Source organism: Ylistrum balloti, unplaced genomic scaffold (genome assembly GCF_031769215.1).
Source record: "Ylistrum balloti isolate Yb309-2 unplaced genomic scaffold, AGI_CSIRO_Ybal_v1 Utg370728, whole genome shotgun sequence".
NCBI classification, from domain to species: domain Eukaryota; kingdom Metazoa; phylum Mollusca; class Bivalvia; order Pectinida; family Pectinidae; genus Ylistrum; species Ylistrum balloti.
In genome coordinates, this window is record NW_026782431.1 from 319,372 (window position 1) to 345,970 (window position 26,599).

Below are 26,599 nucleotides of genomic sequence, written 5' to 3' on the forward strand. Positions count from 1 at the left end.
CATTGTATCTTGTACGCGGTTTTATGATGTTGTACTTCGTTGTACATTGTTTTGTACGTAAACGTCATACACTACCTCAGTGACCCGAAACGCGAAGTTCAAGCTTCGTCATTCTTCTTCACGAAGCCGCTAAGTCCCGCTCTGTTGATACTATCAAATGATTTCTTCGCAAACCCGGCAAGCGATCCTCCATCTATCGAGTCAAAATTTCTTTTGCTAAAACTTCCGAATCCACCTCCAGCGATTGAATCCATACGTCTCTTAGAGAACTCTTCTCTTTCGTCTTCAGCGTCTTCGTTGACATCAGGTCTTTTTACGAAACCCTGGAACGCTGCGCCTCCGTTGATGCTATCAAAGTTCTTTTTTGAAAATCCCCTAAGACCACCACTTCCGGAAATGGAGTCAAACCTACGTTTGTTAAATCCTGCTATCCCGCCAGCTCCATCAATTGAATCGAACCTTCTTTTCATAAAGCCCGAGATGCCAGAATTCCCAGATATTTTGTCAAAGGGACGTTTTGCAAATCCAGACAGCCTACTGTTTCCGGAGATTGAATCAAATTTTCGTTTTGTGAAGGAAGAAATCCCGCCATTTCCAGAGATCGAATCAAAATTGCGCTTTGCAAAAGCTGATATGCCACCATTTCCAGAGATGGAGTCAAATTTTCGTTTTGCAAATGCAGATATTCCACCATTCCCGGAGATGGAGTCAAATTTGCGCTTTGCGAATGAAGACATTCCTCCAGTTCCAGAAATCGAATCGAATTTGCGTTTTGCGAATGTGGGCATTCCTCCATTTCCAGAAATAGAATCAAATCTGCGTTTTGCGAATGCGGATATCCCACCATTTCCAGATATAGAATCAAATTTGCGTTTCGCAAAGCCTCGCATACCATGACCTCCAGATATAGAATCAAATGTCTTTTTCGCAAATCCCGACAACCTACCACTTCCGGAGATTGAATCAAAGTTTCGTTTTTCATCAATTCCGTCATCATCAACCGGAAGTTCGTCTATGCTTACGTCCTGGTCAGCATCACGTTGATCAAGCTGGGGGTCCGCCTGCAAGATAAAAAAGACAAGGTTTGATTGATATTGTTGAAAGGTAATTACGGGGCTGGCTGATTCAATTTGGTTAGGGTAATTACATCACAAGTTTACGTCTCTGTCAGGTCACCAAGGCCAAAAAGCCAGTCTGATACATAGGCACTGCCCCACAGAGGCCCAGTCCGAATTGCGTCAACACAAAACAATATAAATATTCTATCTCAAAGCATGTTGCTCTGTCGAGATGTGGTCAGTGTTTTCGGCTGTAACACGTTTTTCTTTTGTAATTTAGCTGTCGAGGCAGACGAAATGTGTCTGAGGGCACGACACAAAGACAGAAATCATTAGCTCTGATAATCGTATTTGATCTCTTCCCGGCTAACAAGCCAACAGAAAAAAAATTAGCCAAGGTAGAAATAGATATTGTTAATGTTAAAATCATAGCATATCTTTAGGGATGTTTTGCTGTTGCATGTATATTCCTGTTTCACAACCATTCAGAATGGACGAAACAGAAACAGTACATATGAATTGTATACGCAAACATTTTACGTTGTTTATGTCAGTGTTGGCTGTTTTTTGATACAGTTCCATCTGTATTGCATACCTGTTATTACGGTTGTAAACGCTAGTTTATCATTTAGTTATACGATATGATATTGACAAATAAATAAATAAATAAATAAATAAAACTAAAGTAAATGTACATTCCAGTATTTGAATGTCATAATATAGATCAAATGAATCTGTGCCACTGAGATAGACATGAAGACCGACAATAAATTCTCGTTAACTAAATTGTTCATTTCAAAGTTGCAATAACACAAAAACACATCATCTCACATAAACCAAACTGTATCTTATACCATTACGTTTTCTGTAGCTACGTACTTGAGTAAACAAACTATTCTTAACTTATGCCAATGATATATCTGTTTTTTGTCGCTAACCTAGGTATGTTTGCGTGATATGATGCATTGAGAAAATCCAATCTAGCTGGCGTAATAGGATTTTTTGCCATTTATTCAAAACTATATTTCCACTGCGATTAACCTATCAACATTTGTGACGTCGATTAAAAAAGACCATATGCGGCGCGCAGACGATAACATGTTTACGTCATGCACACGAGATACCTGTAACTCACTGTTTCGCAGAAAACTGGATGACAAAGCGATGAACATAAATTGTATTGATGACGGTGTTAAACGACACAACTCCTCTGTCACGAAATTACCTAATGTAGCAGTCATGCGCAAAGCCTGCCAATGTCCGGCAAGGATATTTACTGGATGTTTAAACAATGCGGAATAAAGATGTGCTGTGTACACAGTAGGTCTGGAATCTTTAACAGAACTAATCACAGGTTGGCGGTGTAACTTGCGGGGTGATAATGGGTCGTCAGTTTCGACGTACAATCAGCACCATCCTTACATGTAAATACCGTCACTGATTGGTTATAATGTAGTAATTAACATCTTGGGTGGTGCTTAATTGACTAATTTACTTCCGGTGTAAAGTATTGGCTTGATTTAGATCCATTTCGTCCCTCGATGTGTCTGATAGGTGAAACATTAATCGGTTCGTTTACACATAACGCTACATATTTAACAGGGTTAAATTACTTCTCACTGGAGTTCTGTTTTTTCGATGTGATTATGTAGAACAAATATCACTGTAATTCTCAGGTGATTCAGTTTGGTTCTTGCCATTTTCCGAAAATGTCCTCTCATCAGCAAAACACATGTAAGTTCCGTGATTAACTATCAATCTATTTATTGTCAACAATTTGGTGATCTGGTAAAGTTATACAATACTTCCCATTGCGATAAATGCCCGCGGTGGTGACAATTTTGTTAAAAACTTATCACGGAAATCTAGTATTATGTTATCTGTATTTCGAGGTTCCAGTAAAGGTCATCAAAACTTCGGTTTGTCAATTTATCCATTAATGATCCGATGCTCATCGAAACAATGTATCTGATATTGAAAAATAACTGTTTTCTACGTCATAACAGAAAAACACACGAGGAAGTTATGTCAACGAATTTCATCTCTATGTAAGAGTAAATAACGTTAGTGTTATCGAATCCAACACGTTAAAGACATTATCTGAACGAGTAAGAATTCAAATTTCAAGCACATTTCCGGAAATTGTGTGGCGAGTATTAAATTGTTTTTGAATTTCATACAATTTATACAAAACTGAACACTTATTTAATATCCAACTTATTGTCTACCAGTATAATTAGGTGGAGATAAAGCTACTACAGACGATATGTTGTATAATAACAAGGAGGTTTAGGAGCGTGTACCTTGTTGAAATATATGTATATGTTACAATTATTCGCCTTTCCATGAATTTTACAAACAAAAGTATAATCTAGCATTGAAAAAAAAGAACAAACAAACAAAAAAACAGTTGTGCACGGGACAACCATATACTTAAATACGTCGATATCCGACTAGGTAAAGACGCTTTTCATAAATATGTTACACCTGTATCATATTCTTTGGGTTATCTACCCCTAACCCTGCAGGGGTCGTCGGAGTCGACTGAAGTTTGGATGTGATATATTGACTTCTATCCTCAATATTCTTTCCCCTTGATGTCCCTCTTAATATCATAAATGAACGTGATTACGCCCTGATAAAAACTCGTCATGGTAGTAGTGCCACACACATTACATAGGTGTATTACGGTAACATAGTTCGTATGATTTAGCAGCACAATAAAGTCAGAATGATGAAAAGGAAGCTTCCACAAAGATATCATAGCAAACAATTAGATTTTGATATTTATTAATCAATAAATAATAAAGTCACGACACATATGATATGCACTATGCCATTACAACGTTCTACTCCAGCATACACCTCCTTGTTCATAACCTATAACTGATGTTAGCCATGTCACAATTGTAATTGTCACTGACAATTCTTTCCATCAACATCAATCGACCTACAGAATGATATATACATCCCTTGCTTATGCTACAAACTACCATGTTTGGTTGAAATAGGACAAATTGTTCTTGAGGAAAAGTCTTATATATAAATCAACAAAACAGCGCATGCACGGGCTTGTTGGATTGTGACTAGCACTCCACACAACAACACTATTGACATATGTGGTCTGTACAAATAGTAAATAATATTGTGGTACAATGTGACCTGAATAATTACAATGTTGTCTGCAAATGGTGACGTTCAAAGCTTGAGGCCTTTTCGTTGAATGGGCTTGAACTGTTGGTCATATGAGCTATCACTCGTTTTGTCCTGTACCTTCAGCAAACCAGACACATGCACAGGAATGATAGAAGACAGTTGATTAACTGTATAATGATCTCGGAGGATTAACAACGTTATAACGCACCACTTTATTGGAATATAGGATTCTATATCAACACATTAGTTTGTGAAATATGATTATTGCTACATGGCCATTTAATCAACGTTTGCAATGAAAAGTTATGTGGCAGTTACAGAACCAAAAATAAAGCCGACGTCATTTCCGGTTGGTTTTATTCCTTACCAGAAACATCAGCTGCGGGGTTTTAAAAATCCACATGTATTTCCCCTATAACGATGATATGATACTTAAATATTTTATTTCTTATTCTATTTAATATAAAAAACGCAAATACTTGTTCAGTGCCATGCAATCTGAATGAGCCCGCGTTTACTTAGGGTACAGACCATGGGTTATCGACGACAGGGGCTCACGGAGGGATGTTTATGGCGGTCTGTTGATTTAACACGTAATTTGAGATTGAATTTAATAACAATATGTAGATTATATAAAGGTAGTACTTTACCGGTGTAAAAGAAGAATTGCATGGAACACAAACCGAGTAAGCAAACATGTGATATCTATTGCGAATTCGATGAAACACTACATTTACGGCAACTTAATTAGTTTGACGCAGGTCAGAAAAGATTTATCTCTAAAGTCTAAAATAACACTATTGAGTACATATAACTAAATGGGTGTGGATTTTGTAAATGTCAGCTTAATTTAAAATAAATAAATAAAAACCTTCAGTTTCCTTTATACGCTGTTCCTTGTTACGAGTATTATTCTTGTTAAAGATTCCCTTTAAATACTAACCTAATCGGCCACAGTGATTTGTGTGGTGAATGTTTTTTTTATGGACCAGATAGGTAAATAACGGAATACCAGACTATGTTGTGTTGACAGCGATGTTTGGGGAATGCAGTAAACAAGCCAAGGATGGGCAAGCTAAACGTTGTCAGGACATTCACAAGCCGGACCGCCATCTTGGAATTGACCATCATATTATGTAGAGTAATTGATTCAGAGTAAGCTAATATCAGAAACATTGAAGGCAGCTGGTAAAGTTGGAGACAGATGATTACTTCAGCTCATTTCCTAATGAGAAATTGGGGTTACGAGAGGTTAGGCTGGCCTACCTATGTTAGGCTCTAATATTACGTTCTAATATCCAGTACTAAAACTCCATCAAAGGAGAAGTACGGTCGGACAACTTCCATTACAACCCGAGGCGTTCCAAATGTTTCTGGGCAAGAAGTCTGATAGCTTGTGTACTTTGATGACGTCATAAAATTAAATATAGATGCAGGTTGAATATTAGATCATTACTGGTTTTGTTATGGACTAGATATGAGTCATTCTACCCTTGATGAGTATGACTGTTGATAGTACCTCAGTCAGTGTTAAACCATTGTTCTACATTACTCCATGGACTTCGTTCGGATTCATTTAATGTCTTCGCATTTTGTTCGTAAGAAATAATCTGATTTTTGAGATAATATCGTAAAGGTTTTTTTTTTATTATTATTAAACCATAGTAATGTTCACAGGAAACGGAAACAACATTTAGGGAAAAGAACATTTTCGAAACATCCTGTCCCTGTTTTAAGATATTTAAACATTGCAAATTGCGAAAATATTTTCCTCAATGTATATGCTGTCCGTCTAAACATTTTACTTGATATTCAATTCAACTGTTGAACATCTCAATTTTATTCCTTTTACAGCAAAAGCAAACACTGCGAATTCGCTTTTGAAACTACAGCGAAAACCAGTGATAAAGAACGTGTGGTTTTATGGTCTTCGTGTCGGATCAGTACGCTCAAACCGGAAGGCATCAAATGAAGTTAGAACATGTGTCCTTCATCTGCCACATAACTCAGGATTATTACAGTCCTAACATCCGGTCCTGGAGACATACCGGATTGAAATATCACCTCGTCCAGTTAACTGACCGATGCGGTGTACCATAATTGCATTGCCACCACAACGTCACTGGTCACACACGGCCAATACGTTACACTGTGAAAAATACTATCTCTTGAATGTTCCCCCACCTATTCTATCTATCTATTCTTGAATGTGTTTTAAGGAGTCATCTTATGACACTTTAAATTAGTACATGTACCACGCCATTCAGAACATTAGCACAAAGGTGTCTTGATTTTATTATAACATTTAAATATTTCTGAATTCTGCAAATTATTACATAAAAAGGCCATACCTCTTTATTACACAGTTATCTGGACCCAGTGCTATCCTCACATATGTACATAAAAATAAAACATTTAAATTCAAATTCTAGAATATAAATTGGTGCTCGGTGAATGAAAATCGTCTGACGTCATGAAAATAGTCTGTACTCGTTATACAGAAGTTTCATTTATTCGTAATATATGGGCCCTTCGGCTTAGATTCAGCACGCATTATGATAGCCAAAGAAAGATAACGACATTGATAATAAGATAACTGACTAGAGACAAAATAGGCCAGTTCCAACTGGAAGCTTTGGACCGCGCCTTCTAACCCTATTAGTTTGTACGGAGATGAGGTTTAGTAAGCCTCGGGAACGATAACCAGAAACAAAAGAACCATTACTTGAATTAGCCATGCTCGAGGCAGCTAAAGTGTATAAGTATAATCACCCAATCCGTGGCGAATTGTGATAACATCTATATTAAAAAAAAAAAAAAAGACAGTAGAGTTTGAGAATGTTTTCTTCAATATACAACCCTGCCGTAACAGTATTAAAGACCATTTATAATGTACAATGTATGCATGCAGAATTTTGTATCGTTATATTTCTCTTTTAGTTTCCGACACGCCCCTTTTTGTTCTACTTTCGTTTATTTCACTTTACACCAAAAGGACACACTTGCATCTTGAAAACATCAACATATCGGCTCTTTTCAAAATATCAGCTATTTTAGTCGAAAAGAACACAACCATCCCAAAAGAAAGTGTTTTTAAAGAGATGATGGTCTGCCATCTTATTGAATTATTCGCCCCATATGTCTACGTATATTTAAATCTCACCGACATGTAGATAACACAATATCACTATGCTAAATGTTATGAGGGCACCATTTCGTTAACTTTGTCACCGGGAATACAAGGCACAAACATATAGACATTGTGACAGTTTATATCGATGTCATTTACAAAGGGGTATATATCGGGACTTTTGTAACGTTACAATAGTGAAACTACCCGGAATCTGAGTACAAGTCTACTGTCAGATTTACGATGATGCCTACATGAGAACAAGATCGTTAATTAGTTTTTATTTCATACGGGAGTCTATACAACGAGCCATAAAAAATAATATTTTTGTGAGCCTCGATTAATAAAAAAAAAGACTTTTGGAAAATAACTAAAGAGGATGAAAGAAATACCATTTACAACAAACCATGAGTTTGTGTGAATTGATTCTACTACAATAAAAAGATATTCCTATTCTCAATTGACCTGTATCCTAATGTGTTTTGTTTACGTCATCAGTTTGGGCGTGATGATATGGCATTTAACGAAATGCCGCTAGTTAATATACAAAACTGACAATTACAGAAAAAAGGAAATATTGAAGCAGTTTACAAAATATAAGTAGAAATGAATTGATACCTTATCTTAAAAGCAAAAACGGACAAAATTACAAAAACAATCGGGAACTACTTATTGTACGTTCTAGTTTTTGTTGCTCTTTTAACATATTATATTATAAAATACTCCTAAGTCATTCTATGCATCATAATTAGTGTATTTTCCAACTGTTTGTTCTTATAACTTTCGATTTTTCTTCACATTAATAATCATCAATATATGTAGTCCTTCCTTTTGTACACATTTCCATCCTTAAATATTTTATTTTACCATCATCGTGTCGAAAGTTACACAAACGACAGACAAGTGAGTAACATTTTTTGGTGAGTCTCTTGGAGTGTTATTGCGATCCCCTTTTATCAGGCTTTGTTTCACTGTTGTTATGCTTGGGCGTGTCAAACGACGAAGGCGTGTGCTATGTCACTTGAAGAGATACGGGTTTCGTATCTGCCTAATTATCATCGTTATAGGCTGGAACGTAAACTTGTCACATTTGGATGGTAGTGTCAATTATTCATATTTCATTATGGTCATATCAGGTTACCTCCCGTGCTGCTGCAGTGATATAAAAACGCAAATACTATTTACTAAATTAGTAAACAAACCAATCATTAAAGCAGTGGTCTGGACAACAGCACCGAAGTATGTTCCGGGCGACCAGACAGCTGATGACATCGAAAGACGTTACTTCTTGTTTTAAAATAGATAATGATATTTGTGTGTTTTTTGTACAATCTCAAGCCAGGTGTCTCTACAATCTGCTACTCAATACACATTTAGTATACAGCAAACACATCATTTACATGTGTAAGTCTTACTTGACACTGATAACCAATAATCTAACACAACCAAACAAAATGCGTCGTTCACCCAGACTTTTACTGACAAGACTGATCATGACATTTAGTTAGCAACAAAGCCTTAATTATCCACGTAGCTTGAGTTGTTGGCAAGTTCACTCGTCTACACGCAATATATGTTCAGGAGTAGCAGACGTCACAACCATAGGGGAGCGGATTGTATCTTTAAGCTGTTTAGCAATGATTCTGCATGAAAAAATAATTGGGCACTTTCTGTGTGTATGTATTTTGAAACAATATCCTGTAAAAGGAGGCAGGTCGTAGCTAGATATTGGGTCCTTACTATTTTTCGGTAACCTCCATAGACAAGCTAAATACACCGAAACAAATAAATTAATTTGTGCTTGGAAAAGCTAAGAGTTCCGACTATATATCGCAGGTAAGGTACACTTGTACTTGACGCTGTTCTGAAATGACCTGATATATAAAAATTACATTTATTGCACTTTAGGCCGGTGCACCTCCTCATCGAGATTTTGACTTTTCTTTTGATCACTTGGGATTTTCCTCAGTCACTTCTTAGGCTTCAAAATTCAGGCCCTTTGCATTGTAACTGCTGGCTGTATTATGCAGTTTAATTCATTTTTGGTTCTGCTGTATCTAACTCTTAATGTGTCTTTAAGGTATTATTCTTTTTTTATATTATCTGTAAGCAGTGTGCTAAATTATCAGCCGCAACGCGATACCGTCGTATTGACCGTTGGCAAGAAGACGATCTAGGCTGACCACTTAACATCTATGTCCTTAATACGGCTCCAAATACATTTTTGGAAACGATCGTCAACTTGAAGGATTCCGTTTGGTAAGTTGTAATAAATCTCACGTGAGACGGTGGCAATTTTCCAAAATAGCGCACGAGTCAATACCCAGAGAAAAAGACGTTTTCGGTGGCACAGGAAGGAGCATTAGAGACAAATAATGCATTGATCAACATATGACTTGTCACAACAAAAGATGGTAAAATACAATATCAGCAATTCTATTCGTCACCGATCATAGTTTCGTCTGGAAACTCCATGACGTTTCTTTCAAGGAAAGAAATAAAATAAGAAGCCGAAAGTACTGTTTATATTACAACGACGACGAAAATTAAAAACTTTTTGAGAAAGCAAAAGTAAGCTTTTCGCGTATCATCATTAACAGGTATGCTGTTCAAATCGCCGTCTGTCCGTCCGTAAACAATTTTTGCTACGTCTGTTTTTGAACTCCATATGAATATTCCCCTCTGAACCTATTAGTGGCTAATCATTTTCGAGGCTGATTAGTGAAAGAAGGTGGTCAACAGGCGGCCATCTTGGATATTGGAGAAATATTTCTCACGCTAGATGTGTAAGTAGCCATTGGAACAAAAGCGTGCATATTTTATTTTCTTTTCTGTCCAAGAAAACAAAATGGCTGTCAGGAGACCATCATGGATTAGAAAGTTACAGCTATACATTCTGCTAGATCTTCTATAGATTGCATATGTAGGATTATCTCGCTATCAAATGATTAACACAGAACGGGAAAAGAGAGGAAATGTAGGGGAATGATCATGATTATATAACAAATAAAGAGTATTCATTGGTGGTACCAAGATACCTCTGCTAATGTATGCCCGTAATACTTGGTTTTAATTTCCTCGTATTGTTAAGGGTTATGTCATTGATTCTTAGTGCTGATAAGGGTTAATCGTCGGTATTTTCTTTTGTTAATTATACACGGGGGGTCGCGAAGTGCATATAGAATTCACATAAACTATGAAGCTGAATTCGTTTGCTGAATACATAAAGTTTGTTTATGCAGTCACCAGCTAGACTGTATTAGAACGACATGTGGTAATTGTCTGCGCATCCTGACCACATTAAACACTTTCCTATCAATATTTAATTTGATAGACTAATTAGTAAATTATTTGATCAACTGGTTGACTTGCACAGGGAGTATGCACAACAAACGATAGATTACTATTTCAATCATCAGTTATTATTAGAATTGAAATTACCTTGCATCAGTATAACGGAAGTTATCGAGAAAACAATACTTTGCAAATAAAGCATGTAGAGTCATTGTGAAATGTTTTGACAGTAAACCTATTCCAAACCACAACGGAGTGTTATTGGAGACATTGTAGTTGGTAATTACAAGGTTCCGTAAAGTGATGATTAGTCTGGGTGTATCGTTGTTGTTACAGTGTGTGTTCAGGTACAAATGTTTGATGTGTCACCATTTTATCAACAATATTCAATGTAATTATGTTTTAGATTTTGTTGTTACATATTTAATATTTTCCTTTACTATTACTCGTGGCCTTGTTTGGGCACTTTAAGAGGCTGCACTCGTATTTATTACAGACTGGATGTTGCCATTTACCGAAATCGACAATAACAACTAATTTTGTGTAGACAATCTAAACCCACTTTATGTTGAAAGCTCTTATGAATTCCTGTGTGAACGTTTCATGATTAAATGTTTGGTTATCAACTACACTCCCGGAGTCAGCATGTACATTTATGTCTGGTCATACAATATCCATTTTGTCAATGCCAATTGTGTCTGTTGAAATTTCCTTGCTTGCTTATTCACTTCATAACCCACGAATTATTTTCAGTAGTCGATCTTACTTCTCTCATTACAAATCTTTCCCTAGAAAGACGTGCATTTTACATTTGTTGTTGCGCTCACATTTCCTTACACTTACCGCTCGTGACATTCACAAACATCCGAGCATGCCTCCAAGGTATTAGTCGGGAGAACTTTAATTATCGAGGGAGCCAATCAGTGCAAAAACAAAGAGGAAATGCCAACATATAAACATAATCATAATCCAAACCCGAATTCGTAGAAACTAAAAAAAAGGAACAAAACAAGATTTACACGGATACTCATGTTACAAAGAGACTAAGACCAGGGGTTCCAAGAGTAAGCGTCATCTGCTTCATCAACGACATCCGGCAACTCTATCAACCTCAGTAAATATGTCACGTTCTCAAATGAGAACAGGGTATGCAACAACGAACAAACATGCGAACTAGCGAGCAGCATGAACATCCAGTTTCATATAGCAAAAAGAGAATAATTCTCAATTCGATCATAATGCCAACAGTAGGTCTTCCCAAACATTCATCTTCCTAAACTCTGTGCTATGAGTTTGTCAGTCAGTTGACAAATTCCTCTGACATCAACATCACGATAATGGGAAGAGGTCTTTGAATATCGAATAAAATGCGACATATCTACACTTTTTATTTGTAATGCAGGCATGTTGTTATCCAGAAATGGAAAATTCACAATAGTGAAATAGAAACCATCACGCTTATCATAAGGATTGGTTAAAAGTGGTCCACATTAATTTCACTGTAGGAAAAAATCAAATTAAGTGGCTGATGTACATTCGGTGTCCTTGATTTCCAATTCTGGTGAGTATACACAAAGGACATTGTGATGTATAGTGTATTCTCATAGATGATTGTTTTGATTGGAGGGTGTTGAAGATTGGTTAACACCATTATTTCCACATTTTGAGTAAACCATCAGGTTAACGAATCCAATATAGACGAAGGAGGTCCGTATTCGTATCATTAAAGACAGTCAAAATAATTGTAATACTGAAGCATTATTGGCCAATAGTTCGTCTTTGGGAAAATGCATCATGACAAAGTGGAATTTCATTTCTTATCACGCAAATCTAGTTCTTCTTGTATGGAGGGAATGTGGGAATGTAATAATATCTGAAGGCAAGGATGTAATTATTATACAAATACTTCAGCATTCAGAGACAGATATGACGAATTTGGGGGAGTACACTATGAATCAATATGAATTACAATTGAGATGGATAATCCTGCAGAGAAACAGTTCAAGCCTTTTCAACTGCCTCGAACTACATTCTGACCCGAATCTATTGCACTTGGCATCATGTTTGAAATGATCGTTGTCATTGTCTAGAACAATGGAAGGAATCTTTTCGCATTAAAGTTCGCATGTCTTTGCTGAATTGCGTTATTATTGTGAGAATCATATGACATTTATTTATTATCATTATAGAATTGGGTTGCTTATTTTATACATCTACTGGAGATTTTATAATGAAAATTCAAATTCAGGATCGGATCTTCAGTACATAAAACAAGCATACTATACCCTAAATATATTTATTAGCTGTATACTACTGTAAACGCTTTACCTTCTGAAAATATCCTCCGTTCCCTCTTGTCAAGACTACGTGATCAGCCGTTGATATCATCAGTATTCAACTTTAGCAATGAACACACTATTACAATGACGGTAAACAACTAGAAAGCGGTCACCAGGTCACCACCTGACAATGACTAGCAAAGTAGATTTATGATCTATTTCATTGACACGTGTCACTTAAAACATACTATTCATCTCAATCAACCTATTGTTTTTAATACACGATTTTTACAAATGCGACAACTATTATTGCAGTTGTAAATGAGTTTGTCTAGTAATTTAACAAGCAACATATCAATTCAATATATGTTTTCATTGTAAAAGCTTTGTCTGATTTGTTCCGCCGTAAACAACTGTTTTAATTTAAATATCGCAGATACGGCAATCTGTGTATGGGGACCGGGCATAATTACTTAATAGCAGGAATATATTGATATTATTGTCCAAAAAAAAGTATTTTCCATTGTTTTGCTTAATTCCGTTTTAACGATTAATCAAACAACCAGAAATTGGAAGCAGTGACAATTAAACGGAACTTTATTGAATGAGGGAGCTTACAAGAAAACAAGACATTCTATATTTGTAATCTAGAGCTGTGAAGGACGGGAAAGCAGTGCACAATAAAGTGTCTAATCTTGTGGGATTCATCTCAGTATACTAAAAAGAGGCAGTGTAATGAAAAGGTCGCTACATACCGCTTTAAACCTACCAGATACAAACAGTATTTAGGTAAGGAGGCGAGGTTAGTTTTGTTAATAGCATCAGTTAACGGTCGTTTTATAACAGTTCAAAATAAAATCTCTTTCGAATCTTTTTCAGCTTCATAAAATGGCTTCTACAGCGATTTTGATTCGCTTTTCAACAACGTTGTCATTGGATTTATGAACTTATCATTCCAATAACTTCACAACTAGCATGCAAAACTCGATTTTGTTATGACAATTTGGGAAACAGTCATTCATTTCTAAGATGTTTTTGACGCTAAATCGCATGTTACATGACAGGGCAACCGTGCGCGTGGAGCCATATGAATCGCTATAGTTTGCCCTCAAATTCAGAAGAACGATAAATCAGGGTAGCGGACATGATAACATGGTTCATCCTTACTCGATAAAACTTCAGTCAGAGGAATGTGTTGAATCGGATGATAAGCAAAATATATTGGTGGACAAAAAAAATATTTTGTGAACCCAACAGATGTAACAAATTTACTTTAATTGAATATCTTGTTAACCTGCTCCATTCTACTTCCTGGAACTGTGAACATTAAAGTGTTAGATAACAAACTGTACTAGATCTAGAAATTTCCATTTCAAAGACTCAATTTGGTACTGGGTTCCTACAATTGGAATGGTCATCACCTAAGACATTTTTTGATCACTTCCTTTTTAAGAAGTCTAAAGTAACTACGTAATAACACTGCTATTATTCTGGTATCACAAGAGATTTTTGTAAACATCGACAGATTATTAAAAACCTATGTCATATAAATTTCATAAAATGTCATCGACCTGTAACATGACTTCGCATCTCCGACTGTCACATGACCATGTCACCATCCATGTTCATCATACCATTACTTATAACGTATCTATTTCAAGATAGTGGTTAGATAACAGGTATACCAGGTATTTAGCATATGCGCTCGACATAGCATCTAGTATTAAAAGGCGTATTGAAATTGTTCGGTGATAATAAAGATCATTTTTAATTTGACAGTTTTCGTAATAACGCTGAGCCGTTGATTATTTCGTCTTTCTATGCTACAGTTTCACACCCCAGAGAGTGGTGAGTGGTGTTCCTCGGGCAATGAAACTTGTCTGTATGCGGCTAGGTATCCCTTGTAACAAACACAACACTTGAGATTTACTTGAGTATATGATTTTTGTTAACAAAATCATGTTAACATGAGAGCAATACAAAAGTAATGAAAATAACATTTCCTTTCTGACGGTATGGGAATTTAGATGATACATTGTCGAAACAAAACGAGACGTCCATTTAATGTTTAAGCATATGGTATATATGATGAGTGTCTGTACACTAAGGCTGGTCACGTATAGAACTATGTAAACTGAACACTTACGAGTGTATAGAAAGGGTCAGTCTGTATCTGATAGATCTACAGATTTATGACGTAATCAGGAAATATGCTTAGTTATATACTTTCATATTTAGAAAATAAAGGAAAAGTATTCCATACTTATCAATAAGTCATCTCTAAATTTATATCAACCAGGATAGAAACGCATATATATGCGATAGAACAACGTGCGCATAGATGTACAAGAGCCCATTACGTCCAGTTTTCCTCCAGTGCACAAGTCGTGTAATGTTGTACGGCCCTACAACATTTAGTTCATTGGTGCTAAGATCGGCTTATAATTTTAATTGACTAGACGTTATTGATGACGCTAACTAAAGTTTGCGTATGCATTTAAATTCATTTTCCGAACATGAGGGAATGCTTTCGTTATGCCTATTATGGAATGTATACTCATTCCAGTGGCAGTCTCTCTGATTTCAGTCTTTTCTATTTATTTAATCACAATAAACAGTTTTATGCTACTGACCACTGTATTGTTCACACGAAAAAAATGGACATATATTCAAGACACGGACAAAAACAGAACAGTTGACACATTTCTTTGTGATTCAATTTGGGAGCAATATAATCCGCGCACCGGCCTCCATCTTAGGTGGTTAATTTAGAGGTACATTATGTCCCCAATATTTATTGGATTACAACAATACAAAATGGCTGCGACAACCCAACGCTATCACAAATCAATACTCTCCTATATTGACGCGATTGAAGAGGGTCATTTCCTCTGACGATAAATTCTCACAGAATTCCTGTTTACAAGTATTCATCTGTCATTGGCAGTAATTTTAAATATGTTTTATTGTCTTCAGAATCCGACGAATCTTTGACTCCAGGAAATTCCTAGCTCTGTTTGAAATAAATCAATGGCTCACGAGCGTATATCATGTCTTTCACTGCTGCTACAAAATCTCGACTTATATTTAAATATAGCTGATATACATTTGTAACACTCTAATAGGATACACGACAAAAAAATGTATGGTTGTAAATCACATTTGGCAATTTATCACTATAACTTTGAGTTTGAATGCATCAGAGGTATTATTTGAAGCGATCTCAGAGTGCAACAAAGTCATGTTCGGTTATTTTCTTTTAATAACACAAACCCTCATTTATTCTATTTTGCACACTTTATAGCATGAAAACGTACATTATGCAGAAGTTACAAAATACAATTAACAGGTCTTATGGAGAGGAAACCGTGTGATATCTTATTGTTGTGTGATGCCTTACAACAAACCATATAACAAGCAACCGTGAACATTGAGTTGTTTTGAACTGCTAATGTATTTCTCACAGTTTCAGATATCTCCTCCGCGTCGTAATCTGATTTGCTATGCAGTTATGTTAAAAATCGGGTAAATTTTGTTCATTTCTGGTTTTAAATGCTACTGATTCGAACGGCTAAAGCTGCACGAATTAGATCATTTTACTAGTTTAGTTCTTAAGTGATCGTAGTTGTTAAATTGTATGAAAATGGGAAAAAATCTGTATTTATGGAAAAGCAGGTTTAACTCTGAAGCAGCAGATGATGTTAATCTCTTAAAACACAGCATCCCCCGCGAAATGTATTTTATCGTGGAACAGCATAACGGGCCTTGCTTTGCCTAACAAGTTGATACAGACGGGAACAAAGGAACACCATTACTATAGTATGTTGCCCTGAAGCAGGTTAAGTTATATCTGTTCAAAATCACGTGTTCTTGCATATTCCTCTTTCTATTATTGTCGGGATTTCAAAACTTCTCGATTTTGTCGGCAATAACAGAACAATATGACTGATATACAAACAAATTGTACCGTCTGCAGCCCAATTTGACTTTGACGAAATGTCTGTTGGTGAAACTATTACATTGAACACTGTATATGTACCAGATAAATCTATGTTGACTACAGTAAAGGGGAGGTATACCTATAATATTATTTTTTTATTTCATAAGGCACATAGTCCAATTTGTCTCTTTTACTTTTCCAAGCATTTCCCCGTAAAATCATTTTCGTTTAAGTAGCGCTTATACTTTAATTACAAAATAGCGCATCTTGCAATAGAATCTTGGAAAGCATTGTAACAAGAGACTCCCACAAACGATTAACTGGTTTCCACTTGGATGACAACCATTCCTGTATGTTCGCGGGATTATTACTTTGATATGTAATCCAATATATAACTGAAAGCTTGATTTGAATTTAACAATTGATCTATTATTATTATTATTTATTATTTTTGTGAATGTATTTTCAGTATGGTACCCAATAGACACTAATGACCTTTAAACCAGACCTGTACATGTGTGCACATATTGTCAGAGAAATGAGAGTATGGAAACGAAAATATAAACGGCAGTGTCAGATTGTCACTCTAACACACTATCAGTGTCAAGACTGAACATCTAAAACGACAAATGGGAATACATTTTATATATTCAAAATGGGAAAAATATTTGGAAGCGCTCTTTTAACGTATGTTGCTGTAATTCAGTAATAGGTTTTAAATACCGAGTCGATGTTGTGATGAAGGCTTCAACAGTAAGTATTATATATAATTTGGTTTTATTATGCAAACTGGGTAAGCTTAGACAGAATGATACCGTACTTAATCAATGAATACGTTCCTTGTGACACCGATATTTAAACAAGTTCTCTTCCATTTTGACTTCTAGCTCTTTACGACGCGCGAGCTACTGTGCTAATACCGGCTGATTACGAAGCCTTCACTGGGCTGGGTCGACACTTCTCCGCCATTATTCCAGAGAAACCTAGGCCTAATTGTTCTCTTGAGAAATAACCAACGCATAAACTTTCCATTTTTCAATCTACTCGGAACAAATAAAATTAGTCACCGAATTCTTCGTTCGAAACTCTGACAAAGGAGGTAAAATAAAATGATACTTTACTCCACTTCAAACATTTAATATTTCACATCGCTTATCAAATTGACCAATCGTTCGGAACCTCCATGTCATGATTGGCCAACCATTCGGATCCCTCATGTCATACATGATCAAATATGGGTTTAAAAGTAATTTCGCTGAGAGCTAGTTTTCAGAAATTTCACTGTTAATGTTTGTTTAAGATGGACTAATTATTCATGGAACAATGCAAACGCAACAAAAACGAAACGAAGATTCTAAAGATAAGTTAGAATATCGTCAAATTACAATAATCATTTGTCTAAAAACAAACGTATCCTTCATGCTTCACTGAATTTGTATTAGTGAGATTTTAGGGTCCATAAGAGCCTTGGGGTAGACATGTCTTCATTTTCTAATCAGCTTTGTTGAAAACCAACATATAATATATGGCTGATTGCTTCGTATTGAAACTTTCACGAAAGGTATAAACGATCAACCGCCTGTGAAATCCAATTTTTATCTGCAAATCAATAATTAAATTTGATGTGATGCGTATTCTCAAGCGTGTAACACAGTTTTAATATGCAGTATTCCGCTACGGTAAGAGTGTCATTGTTAACAATACAATCCTTCCTACCCGTGGGACACAGTTCATTAACACGTGTTTTCTTCCGTTTCTCGCCCTTTATTGTAATTTAGTATAGACAATTGTATGGTGAAAGCGACATTTCCCTCAAATCTCAAAACATAAACTGAAATTTTCATTTGAAGATGTTTTATACAAATTTCTTGCAAACAATATGATTAAACGTTCAAAAGACTTCGTAATCAAGAATTAACACGCTTCCGGTCACGTTGCCCGGTTAGATGAAAAAATAGGAAAGGACTGTTGATGATCGCTTAAATATTCCAAGAAGTCAAATGGGGTATTTTCTCTTTATACGATGAATATTGAAATTCATTTTTAATGTATCGAGTTAAACACTGTATCGATATGAATTTTCCTAAAAAAAAAAAAAAAAAAAACACCGTGATTAGGATGTAATTTACCAAACAACATGTAAGTTTTCCCAGTATTGCATTCGTTCAATATGTTTCCGTGCGAAATTCTTCTAGACGTGCTGGTTAAGTAAAGTATATAAATATTTATTACCTTTCACACTTAAGAGTTTCTCATGAATCAGTCATCGTTCCTGCTTTAAGATTAAGATTACTTTAGCGATGAAAATATGACAATTATTGATAATGTTTCCTAAGGCTTAAACATAATGTCATTCATTGATCGATAACTGAATAACTTTCCCTCCATGACATTGATACAATTGGTTTGTCCTAACAGCAATACCGCGCGTACCTTGTCCGGCAAAGACACACCTAAGAACGAAATCAATACTTTCCTAGTGATCACACACTTCGCCGACCACATAAATATTAATTGTGTTCAAATTCTATTAACTGTTACTTTGGCATAAATTGGAATCGATCGTTGATTTCAGAACTTCGATAGACTTATTAGAACGGAATGTAGAAGGAATAGTACATTTCAAATGACATTCACAATTTCTCAATTCTATTACCGTCTACGGAAACAACAAATATTTTTTGTGTGAATTTTTCTTCACTAGAAATGAACTGTCTTGATTTTACAGTGCTAATGTTTTTATATTCTATTTAAATTCTCGAGTTATATAATGATATACTCTATACATTTCTGTAAGTATCATGACTAACATGCAGATAACGCTAAGTCGGGAATGTTTCTTCAAGGGAGGTAATCCAGCGATAATATCTTTTATATCTTTTATATCATTTAGGAAATGGATGAGTGTTCCTGCTTTTCACGTATATTTTGTGCACCATTCTTCTTCTTTTCTTATGTCTTATATAAAAACACAACCAGAAAGTATAAACATTTGAACAAACATAATCACAACACAAACTCAAACAATTACAAGGTCAGGCGATAGAATAAGCGATCTCTGCTTTGATTCCCGTCTTGTAAATCCAAGTAAGCAATGTCACAGCCTCAAACGAGAAAACGATATTCATCAACGGAACCAACAGCAAAACTAACAAGTTTGATATCGCGTGAAAAATAAATATAATATATCGCAATGCGATCTCCTTGACGACCGTAAAACTTCCCCGTAGTTTTCAGCAACCTGCATCTTTTGAAACTCGGTGTTATCAGTTCGTCTCTCAGTTGACATCTTACACGAAAATCCTGATATTGGGAACAGGCCCTTGAATATCGAATAAACGGTGACATGTAAATACTATTTGTTGGAGATGCAGAATGTAGCTTTCCAGAAATGGAAAATTCACAATAGAAAAATTGCAATCAACGCGCGTATCATGCAGCTGGTGTAAAGCAGTCAATTCTGCTTTTGCCGTAGGAAATGAACGAGATAAGTCACTAATATAGACGAATATTACCTGTCTTTAGTTTCTAATTTTGAATGTGAAATTAAAGGAATTTATGACTTGTTTCGATAAGCTCTTTGGAAAAAAAAAACTTTGTATGATAACAAAAACAAGTCAGCCAACAGAGAGGCACAACTAGTAACTAGTAATAGGGATTGCAATAGAATGCGGCGTTACAATTTAACGTATCAATGCATCCATTTGCCTGTATAAGAAGGTTGAAGATTTGCTGATCCTTTGGCGAGCCAATAATGTATGTATATAATGCTTGACTTGAGGCAAATACAGTCATTGAAGTACTTGAAGACACGAAGTGTTCCATGACAAAATTTGCGAAACATAGCCCAAGAGCAAGCAATGTTCAGAAAGCAAGCGTTTAATTACGAGCATCATGATTAGGAATCGAATTGGAATGTGGGACCTGAAGACGGGTCAAGACGTGTCAACTTCCCCCGGAAGTGTAATATGGAATTCAGCCAATATTACATCACTAGCCGTTTCGTTCGGTCTAATACTTGATTTTTACGATGCGTCCTGTGATAGTGGAAACCAAGATTGGTTATTTATGAATGTTCATAATCATTACAAATAGAACATTATGTCATCTATCGAAGACACAAAACATTAGAAACATATTTTTATAAAGCAGTGGCCAGACCTTGTGCTCAGGTGTAGGAGGAAGACGTTATTCTAAACACGCTTACACGTTGAAGAAGTTCTCATTCGAGCAGCATGGTTATATTAAAAGAACATAGTTGAAATATATCGTTACAATCGTTCAACGATGCTGAGCGAATCATGTCTGTAAGTACAATTGATCACCCTCTGGGCATATGTATGCAATGACTTGTATGATTTATATTCTGACACGATTTCAACTAACACAACACTGCTTCTGTTATTTCATTTTGATATTCCTATATCACATGCTGGCAGAATAAGCATATTGAAACGAAATTTCCATAATTTACCACTTCCTTTGAGCTGTCAATGCATTGAAAATGCATTAGAGACATAACACCCAGATTTCCTGTGCGAGCTTGAAATAGGGAGTTAGCAGAAAGAAACTCTTGGTTTTGGGCAGACATTTACCTAACCAGTCCACACCTCTGGTGAAACGAAATGACCAGTGATTCTAGATTATCGATCTCCTTAAAAAGTTTTACCGGTTTGGTAGAATACCAGATATTTGTATATTATGGAAACTTGAAGAGAAGAAACAAACAAAATTCTTCTCTCTATTGGATACTGTCGGAGAAATATTTTGCTTTTTTATTTATTAGCCGGTATTTTGGCCTACACAATGTATTTGTTTACCGTGATTATCTAGATACGGAGTATTGATTGTCAGATTCAAATATCATTACTATTAATTGATGGTTAATAAATTATAAGGCATTCCTGTGTATACTGCTAACAAGTTTTATACCGATTTTAATCAAGTTTGCCCATATTAATTAAATCTTAGTTATAAGGCTAATTAAATCTCTTTACATGTAAATGGCTTTACGGTGTTCACGTTGCGTTTAAAATAAGCTTTCCGGTCCGGAAATACAAATAATTCAATAAAATTGATAAAAGGCAAACAGAGAATTCCCGACTACCGTTATCGCGAACATGCTATTGGGTTTTATTATCGTGATCAATTTTCACTTTCAGTGGATATATTAGTTTGTAATTTCATGCCGACAGATAGAAATAAAGAACAAAATTTAATTCTGATATATATTCACGACAACTGATTTATCAAAGGTAACATTAAATAATTATTAACAAAACAAATTACCATTAAGGCATTTATTATTCAAACTAAATGTAAGAAACAAGGCATTATTTAACAATATATCGCTTAAACTATTAATATCAAAAATCGATTAACCAAGTAAAAATGTATACAAGGTTTGATTTATAACCAAATTCGTAAACACAAATAATTGATTTCGATCAACCAGACTAATAACTAAAACATAATTGATTAACAAAATAAGATATCATACAAGCATCGATAAACCAAACTTTAACAAAAACTGTGTATCAAAAGGTCCTGGCTATCATACAAACACTGATAAACCAAAATATAACGAAAAACTGGGTATCAAAACGTCCTGGCTATCATACAAACACTGATTAACCAAAATATAACGACAAACTGGGTATCAAAACGTTCTGGCTATCATACAAACACTGATTAACCAAATTCTAACGAAAAACTGGGTATCAAAACGTTCTGGCTATCATACAAACACTGATTAACCAAATTCTAACGAAAAACTGGGTATCAAAACGTGCTGGTTATCGTACAAACACTGATTAACCAATTTCTAACGACAAACTGGGTATCAAAACGTTCTGGCTATCATACAAACACTGATTAACCAATTTCTAACGACAAACTGGGTATCAAAACGTGCTGGTTATCGTACAAACACTGATTAACCAATTTCTAACGACAAACTGGGTATCAAAACGTGCTGGTTATCGTACAAACACTGATTAACCAAACTAGTTACCAAACAAAACATATTTACTTCTTAATCACTCATTACTTATGTCCAAATGTACGTAAGAAATGGCACACACGCACTTACCTAATTAAGTTACACAAATTAATCGTACTTTACATTGCAAAAAATACTGATTTACAAAACTTAAAATACATACAAAAAAACTTATTTTCAATATCCGCTTAGCTTATATATCCATATGAAAGCCAACATATTTGTTTCGGTTTGATGTCATTGGTTTACTTAAGCACAACAAGAAGGGCAATAGGTGAATTGTGTTATGCTAGAACCTGGAACTCGTGATTTCTGACAGAAAATCGTACGGCAAAGATATATCATGGTCTTATCTACGCGTCGTTTTTAAGAACGTTGGTATAGGAAGCATTTGACAAGTGTAACACATCCCCCGTTGAATGAACTTAAATATCTGATTGTAATATTGATCAACTGAGCATCATTATGCAAAATTGTTCTCATAGAATGATTTCATATGGACCATGAAATTCTTGTACGTAGCCACTATGAAAGGGATGTTCATCGTTATAAGTATTTTCTCAGAATTTTGAGAGAACAAAAAAGAATATTTCTATATTTTCTATTGACCAATATAAATGTACACACGAAGGGAAACGTTTCATGCAAATCATAAAGAGTTGGACGAAAAAAGTAACAAAAGTCTTAAACTCATTGGGAGTAAAAGTAATCAGTAACCTCACGCAACTATGGACGAAACATGATCAGGAATTATCTGTAGACGTTATGTGGTAAGAAATGACAAATAGGAAAGATGGACTGGGAATGGCGAAGCGGACGAAGAGAGACGGGCAGCAACAGATTCTCAACAATATGAGTTTTGTGAGGATACCTTGCCTTATTTCGGTGTAGACAACACGGAGAACCTAACAAACATACTGGCGATTAAACGTACCTACACTTGAAACAATGTATGTTAGGGACCAAAGACATAAACAGGCCAGCGGAACAATTCTAAACCACATTAGCACTACAGGTAAACAGTTTTATTAGCAATGAACATTTGTGAAAATAAGCATTCAGCGGAAATGACGTGGTTGCAATAGAAGGTTTTTCATCATAGCAATTCTTTGGAACTACCCACGTACATGCAAATCGTGAATTAGTGATCATAGGAAACCATTTATATTATTTGACGACATGAAGAATCTTATCCTGTTTACAAAGGAGGTGTGTTTTAAAATTAATTATGTGGTGTATAAGGTACAACAACATGAAGAAATCAACTGACGGCTTCATTTCCGACTTGAACTTATACAGATTACACCTATATAACTACTGTCGACGTTTGATGTTTTGCCATTTTCATTTCAAAAAATACCAATAGACGCAATTAAAAACAACTTGAAAATATAAATGTGTAACTGAATTTTCTTATATACTCTATATACATGTACACCACGACGAACATCGGATATATCTATCTTCAGATCAATCGTTGTAGAACGAATGTTATTGGTACGTTTGCTTCATTGTCAGATAATTGATAAATTACCGAAATAATAAAACGAATCAACTGTAAACTAATAAGAATACATCCCACCATTACATTGCTGCTGAATGAAGTCAATGTGTTGGATACATTTAGTTAAAATAACTTGTTTTATTGTTGTGCGAAGAATGAAACACATGAATTATTTTATTGGCCTCGATTTTCCTTCCAAAAGTATTTTTTGATTGATTAAGAATACATAATTGTTCGAACTACGGCACAAAACGTGATTATGGTAAATCAAAAGGCCATGTTTTATTAATTTTGAAATACGCAGCAATACTGATATAAATCTTAAAAGCTTGTGTAAACCAAATAAATCTGCGGATAATATCCTGCTTATCTCTATTTTGTTTTATAAGGAAAGCCATGACAGATAAATGTATTTAGCATAACTGTTTGTAAATAGTAGATCAAGTTGAACGAAAAGGAAAAATGTAAATCACGAAAATAGAAAAGTAAATAGAACCTAAGAATATTACCTTTCTACCAACATTTAACGCAAAATAGAAAAGGAATATATTCAATGTTTTATCAGGCATACCCCGTCTTTGAAAATAAGACAAGTAAAAAAGAGACCTACCTGTATAGTATTAATCCGGCCACAGACCAGTAGGAGGGCTAGCGTGAGACCCCACATGGCAGCTGTCCTTGATGGCATGCTGTCGCTTGTTCAGGTACACAGATTCTGGATGGAGCAGACTCACGCTTGCTTATAAGTAACCGGATTGATCTGTACAGGAACGACTAGGGAGGGATCTGTATCAACCTAACAAAGAGACTGGCTGTCAAACATCAATTAGGCCACGCTTAATCAGTCAGTTGTCAGGTGCTCTGCTCACATAACAATGACGTCGCCTACGCAGAAAATAATGACATCATCATTTAATGTGAAGATTTTACGATTTTGGTATTTCCAAACGTCAAGTATATGCTCTGCCGACCAAACGCCCACATCAGTAGAATAATCATGAATAAGTTATGATAAAAACACGATTTTTATACATCAATAAATCCAATACGGCGGGTACTTCTTTACAAACCTAAATATCATCAGTACTAGGACTTTGTCTGATAGACCTTAAGTGTCATCATGTTACACTTGTAGCGTTTATCGCTGTTTGTCTGTATAATTAAATGACTGTAAAAATTCTCGGAAACAGAAACGCATTTTAAACCTTTAACTAATACCACGTTTCAATTGATTTGAAAAGTGGAATGGTTCAAAACCCACTCATACACTTGACTTTGTCCTGATATCAACCGATATATGACATTTACGAAATGTACTGATTGACAGGACATGCGCACCTCCACATCTAACAGTTGACTTTTCTTTTAATAACTTTAGGAAAGTCCTCAGTGACCTTCTAAGCCTCAAACTTTAGGTCCTTACCATCACTGATGTGTATAGGAAGCACGAAACAGCTGTATGATGCAGATTGATTCCATGCTTGGCTCTGTTGTATCTAACTTTCTATTAAAATGTGTTATTCACTTGTGTATCTTTTGTACAAGCTTCCTTTAAATCAGAATTTAACTAATGACATGGCAGATATCGTGAAGAGTGTAATTTAATTTTTGTTTTATAAAATTGATTGTTTGTAGACGTTCTGGTGGACTAAAATGTTCACAGTATTGAAGATGATATGTTACAATCTTCCAAAGTTATTGATGTTAACATGTTAATTATTATTACAAACATGGTATGCAATTGATTTATCGAGCGATTACAAACAAACTTTACAACAAAATATTAAAAGTGCTTTTGTGTAAATGCATTGTGTTGCTTTTGTACCGCAGTGATAACACTATATAGTGTTAATGTTGAATTGATTGGTCTATAATGTTGTGCTATGTTTGTGGTGGTGTTATACAATGTTGCGTCCTCAGTTGTACGTTTTGCTGGAAGTAGTAATCTCTGATGATGTTTAAGAATCACACATTATTGTGATTGTTTCCAAAGGTGTACCACCTGTAAGTACAGAGTGAGTTGTCGGGATTAGTAACGACTACAGGCAAGACGTAATGTTGGAGATAAAACACATCGGAGACTTTCGGTGTATTACTATTTATGGATAAGAAAAATATTCTGGAATTGTAAACATCCAATGTTGTTATCGTAGTTATGTATAACTTTCGCTGTGCTGGATATATATCTATAAATGTTTGAATTGTATATCCTATGGGAACAATAGAGTAGTGGGGCG

General features: G+C 35.3%; 1 protein-coding gene across 1 annotated transcript; it reads right to left on the reverse strand.

The window, feature by feature from the left end:
- Positions 1 to 98: 98 nt before the first annotated feature.
- LOC132557827 (uncharacterized) lies at positions 99 to 25,050 on the reverse strand. Its single transcript, XM_060222354.1, has 2 exons — positions 24,973 to 25,050; positions 99 to 1,061 (listed from the first exon to the last, which is right to left on the reverse strand). The coding sequence occupies exons 1-2, from the start codon at positions 25,048 to 25,050 to the stop codon at positions 99 to 101; spliced, it is 1,041 nt and encodes a 346-aa protein (XP_060078337.1).
- Between the last annotated feature and the right edge of the window lie 1,549 nt (positions 25,051 to 26,599).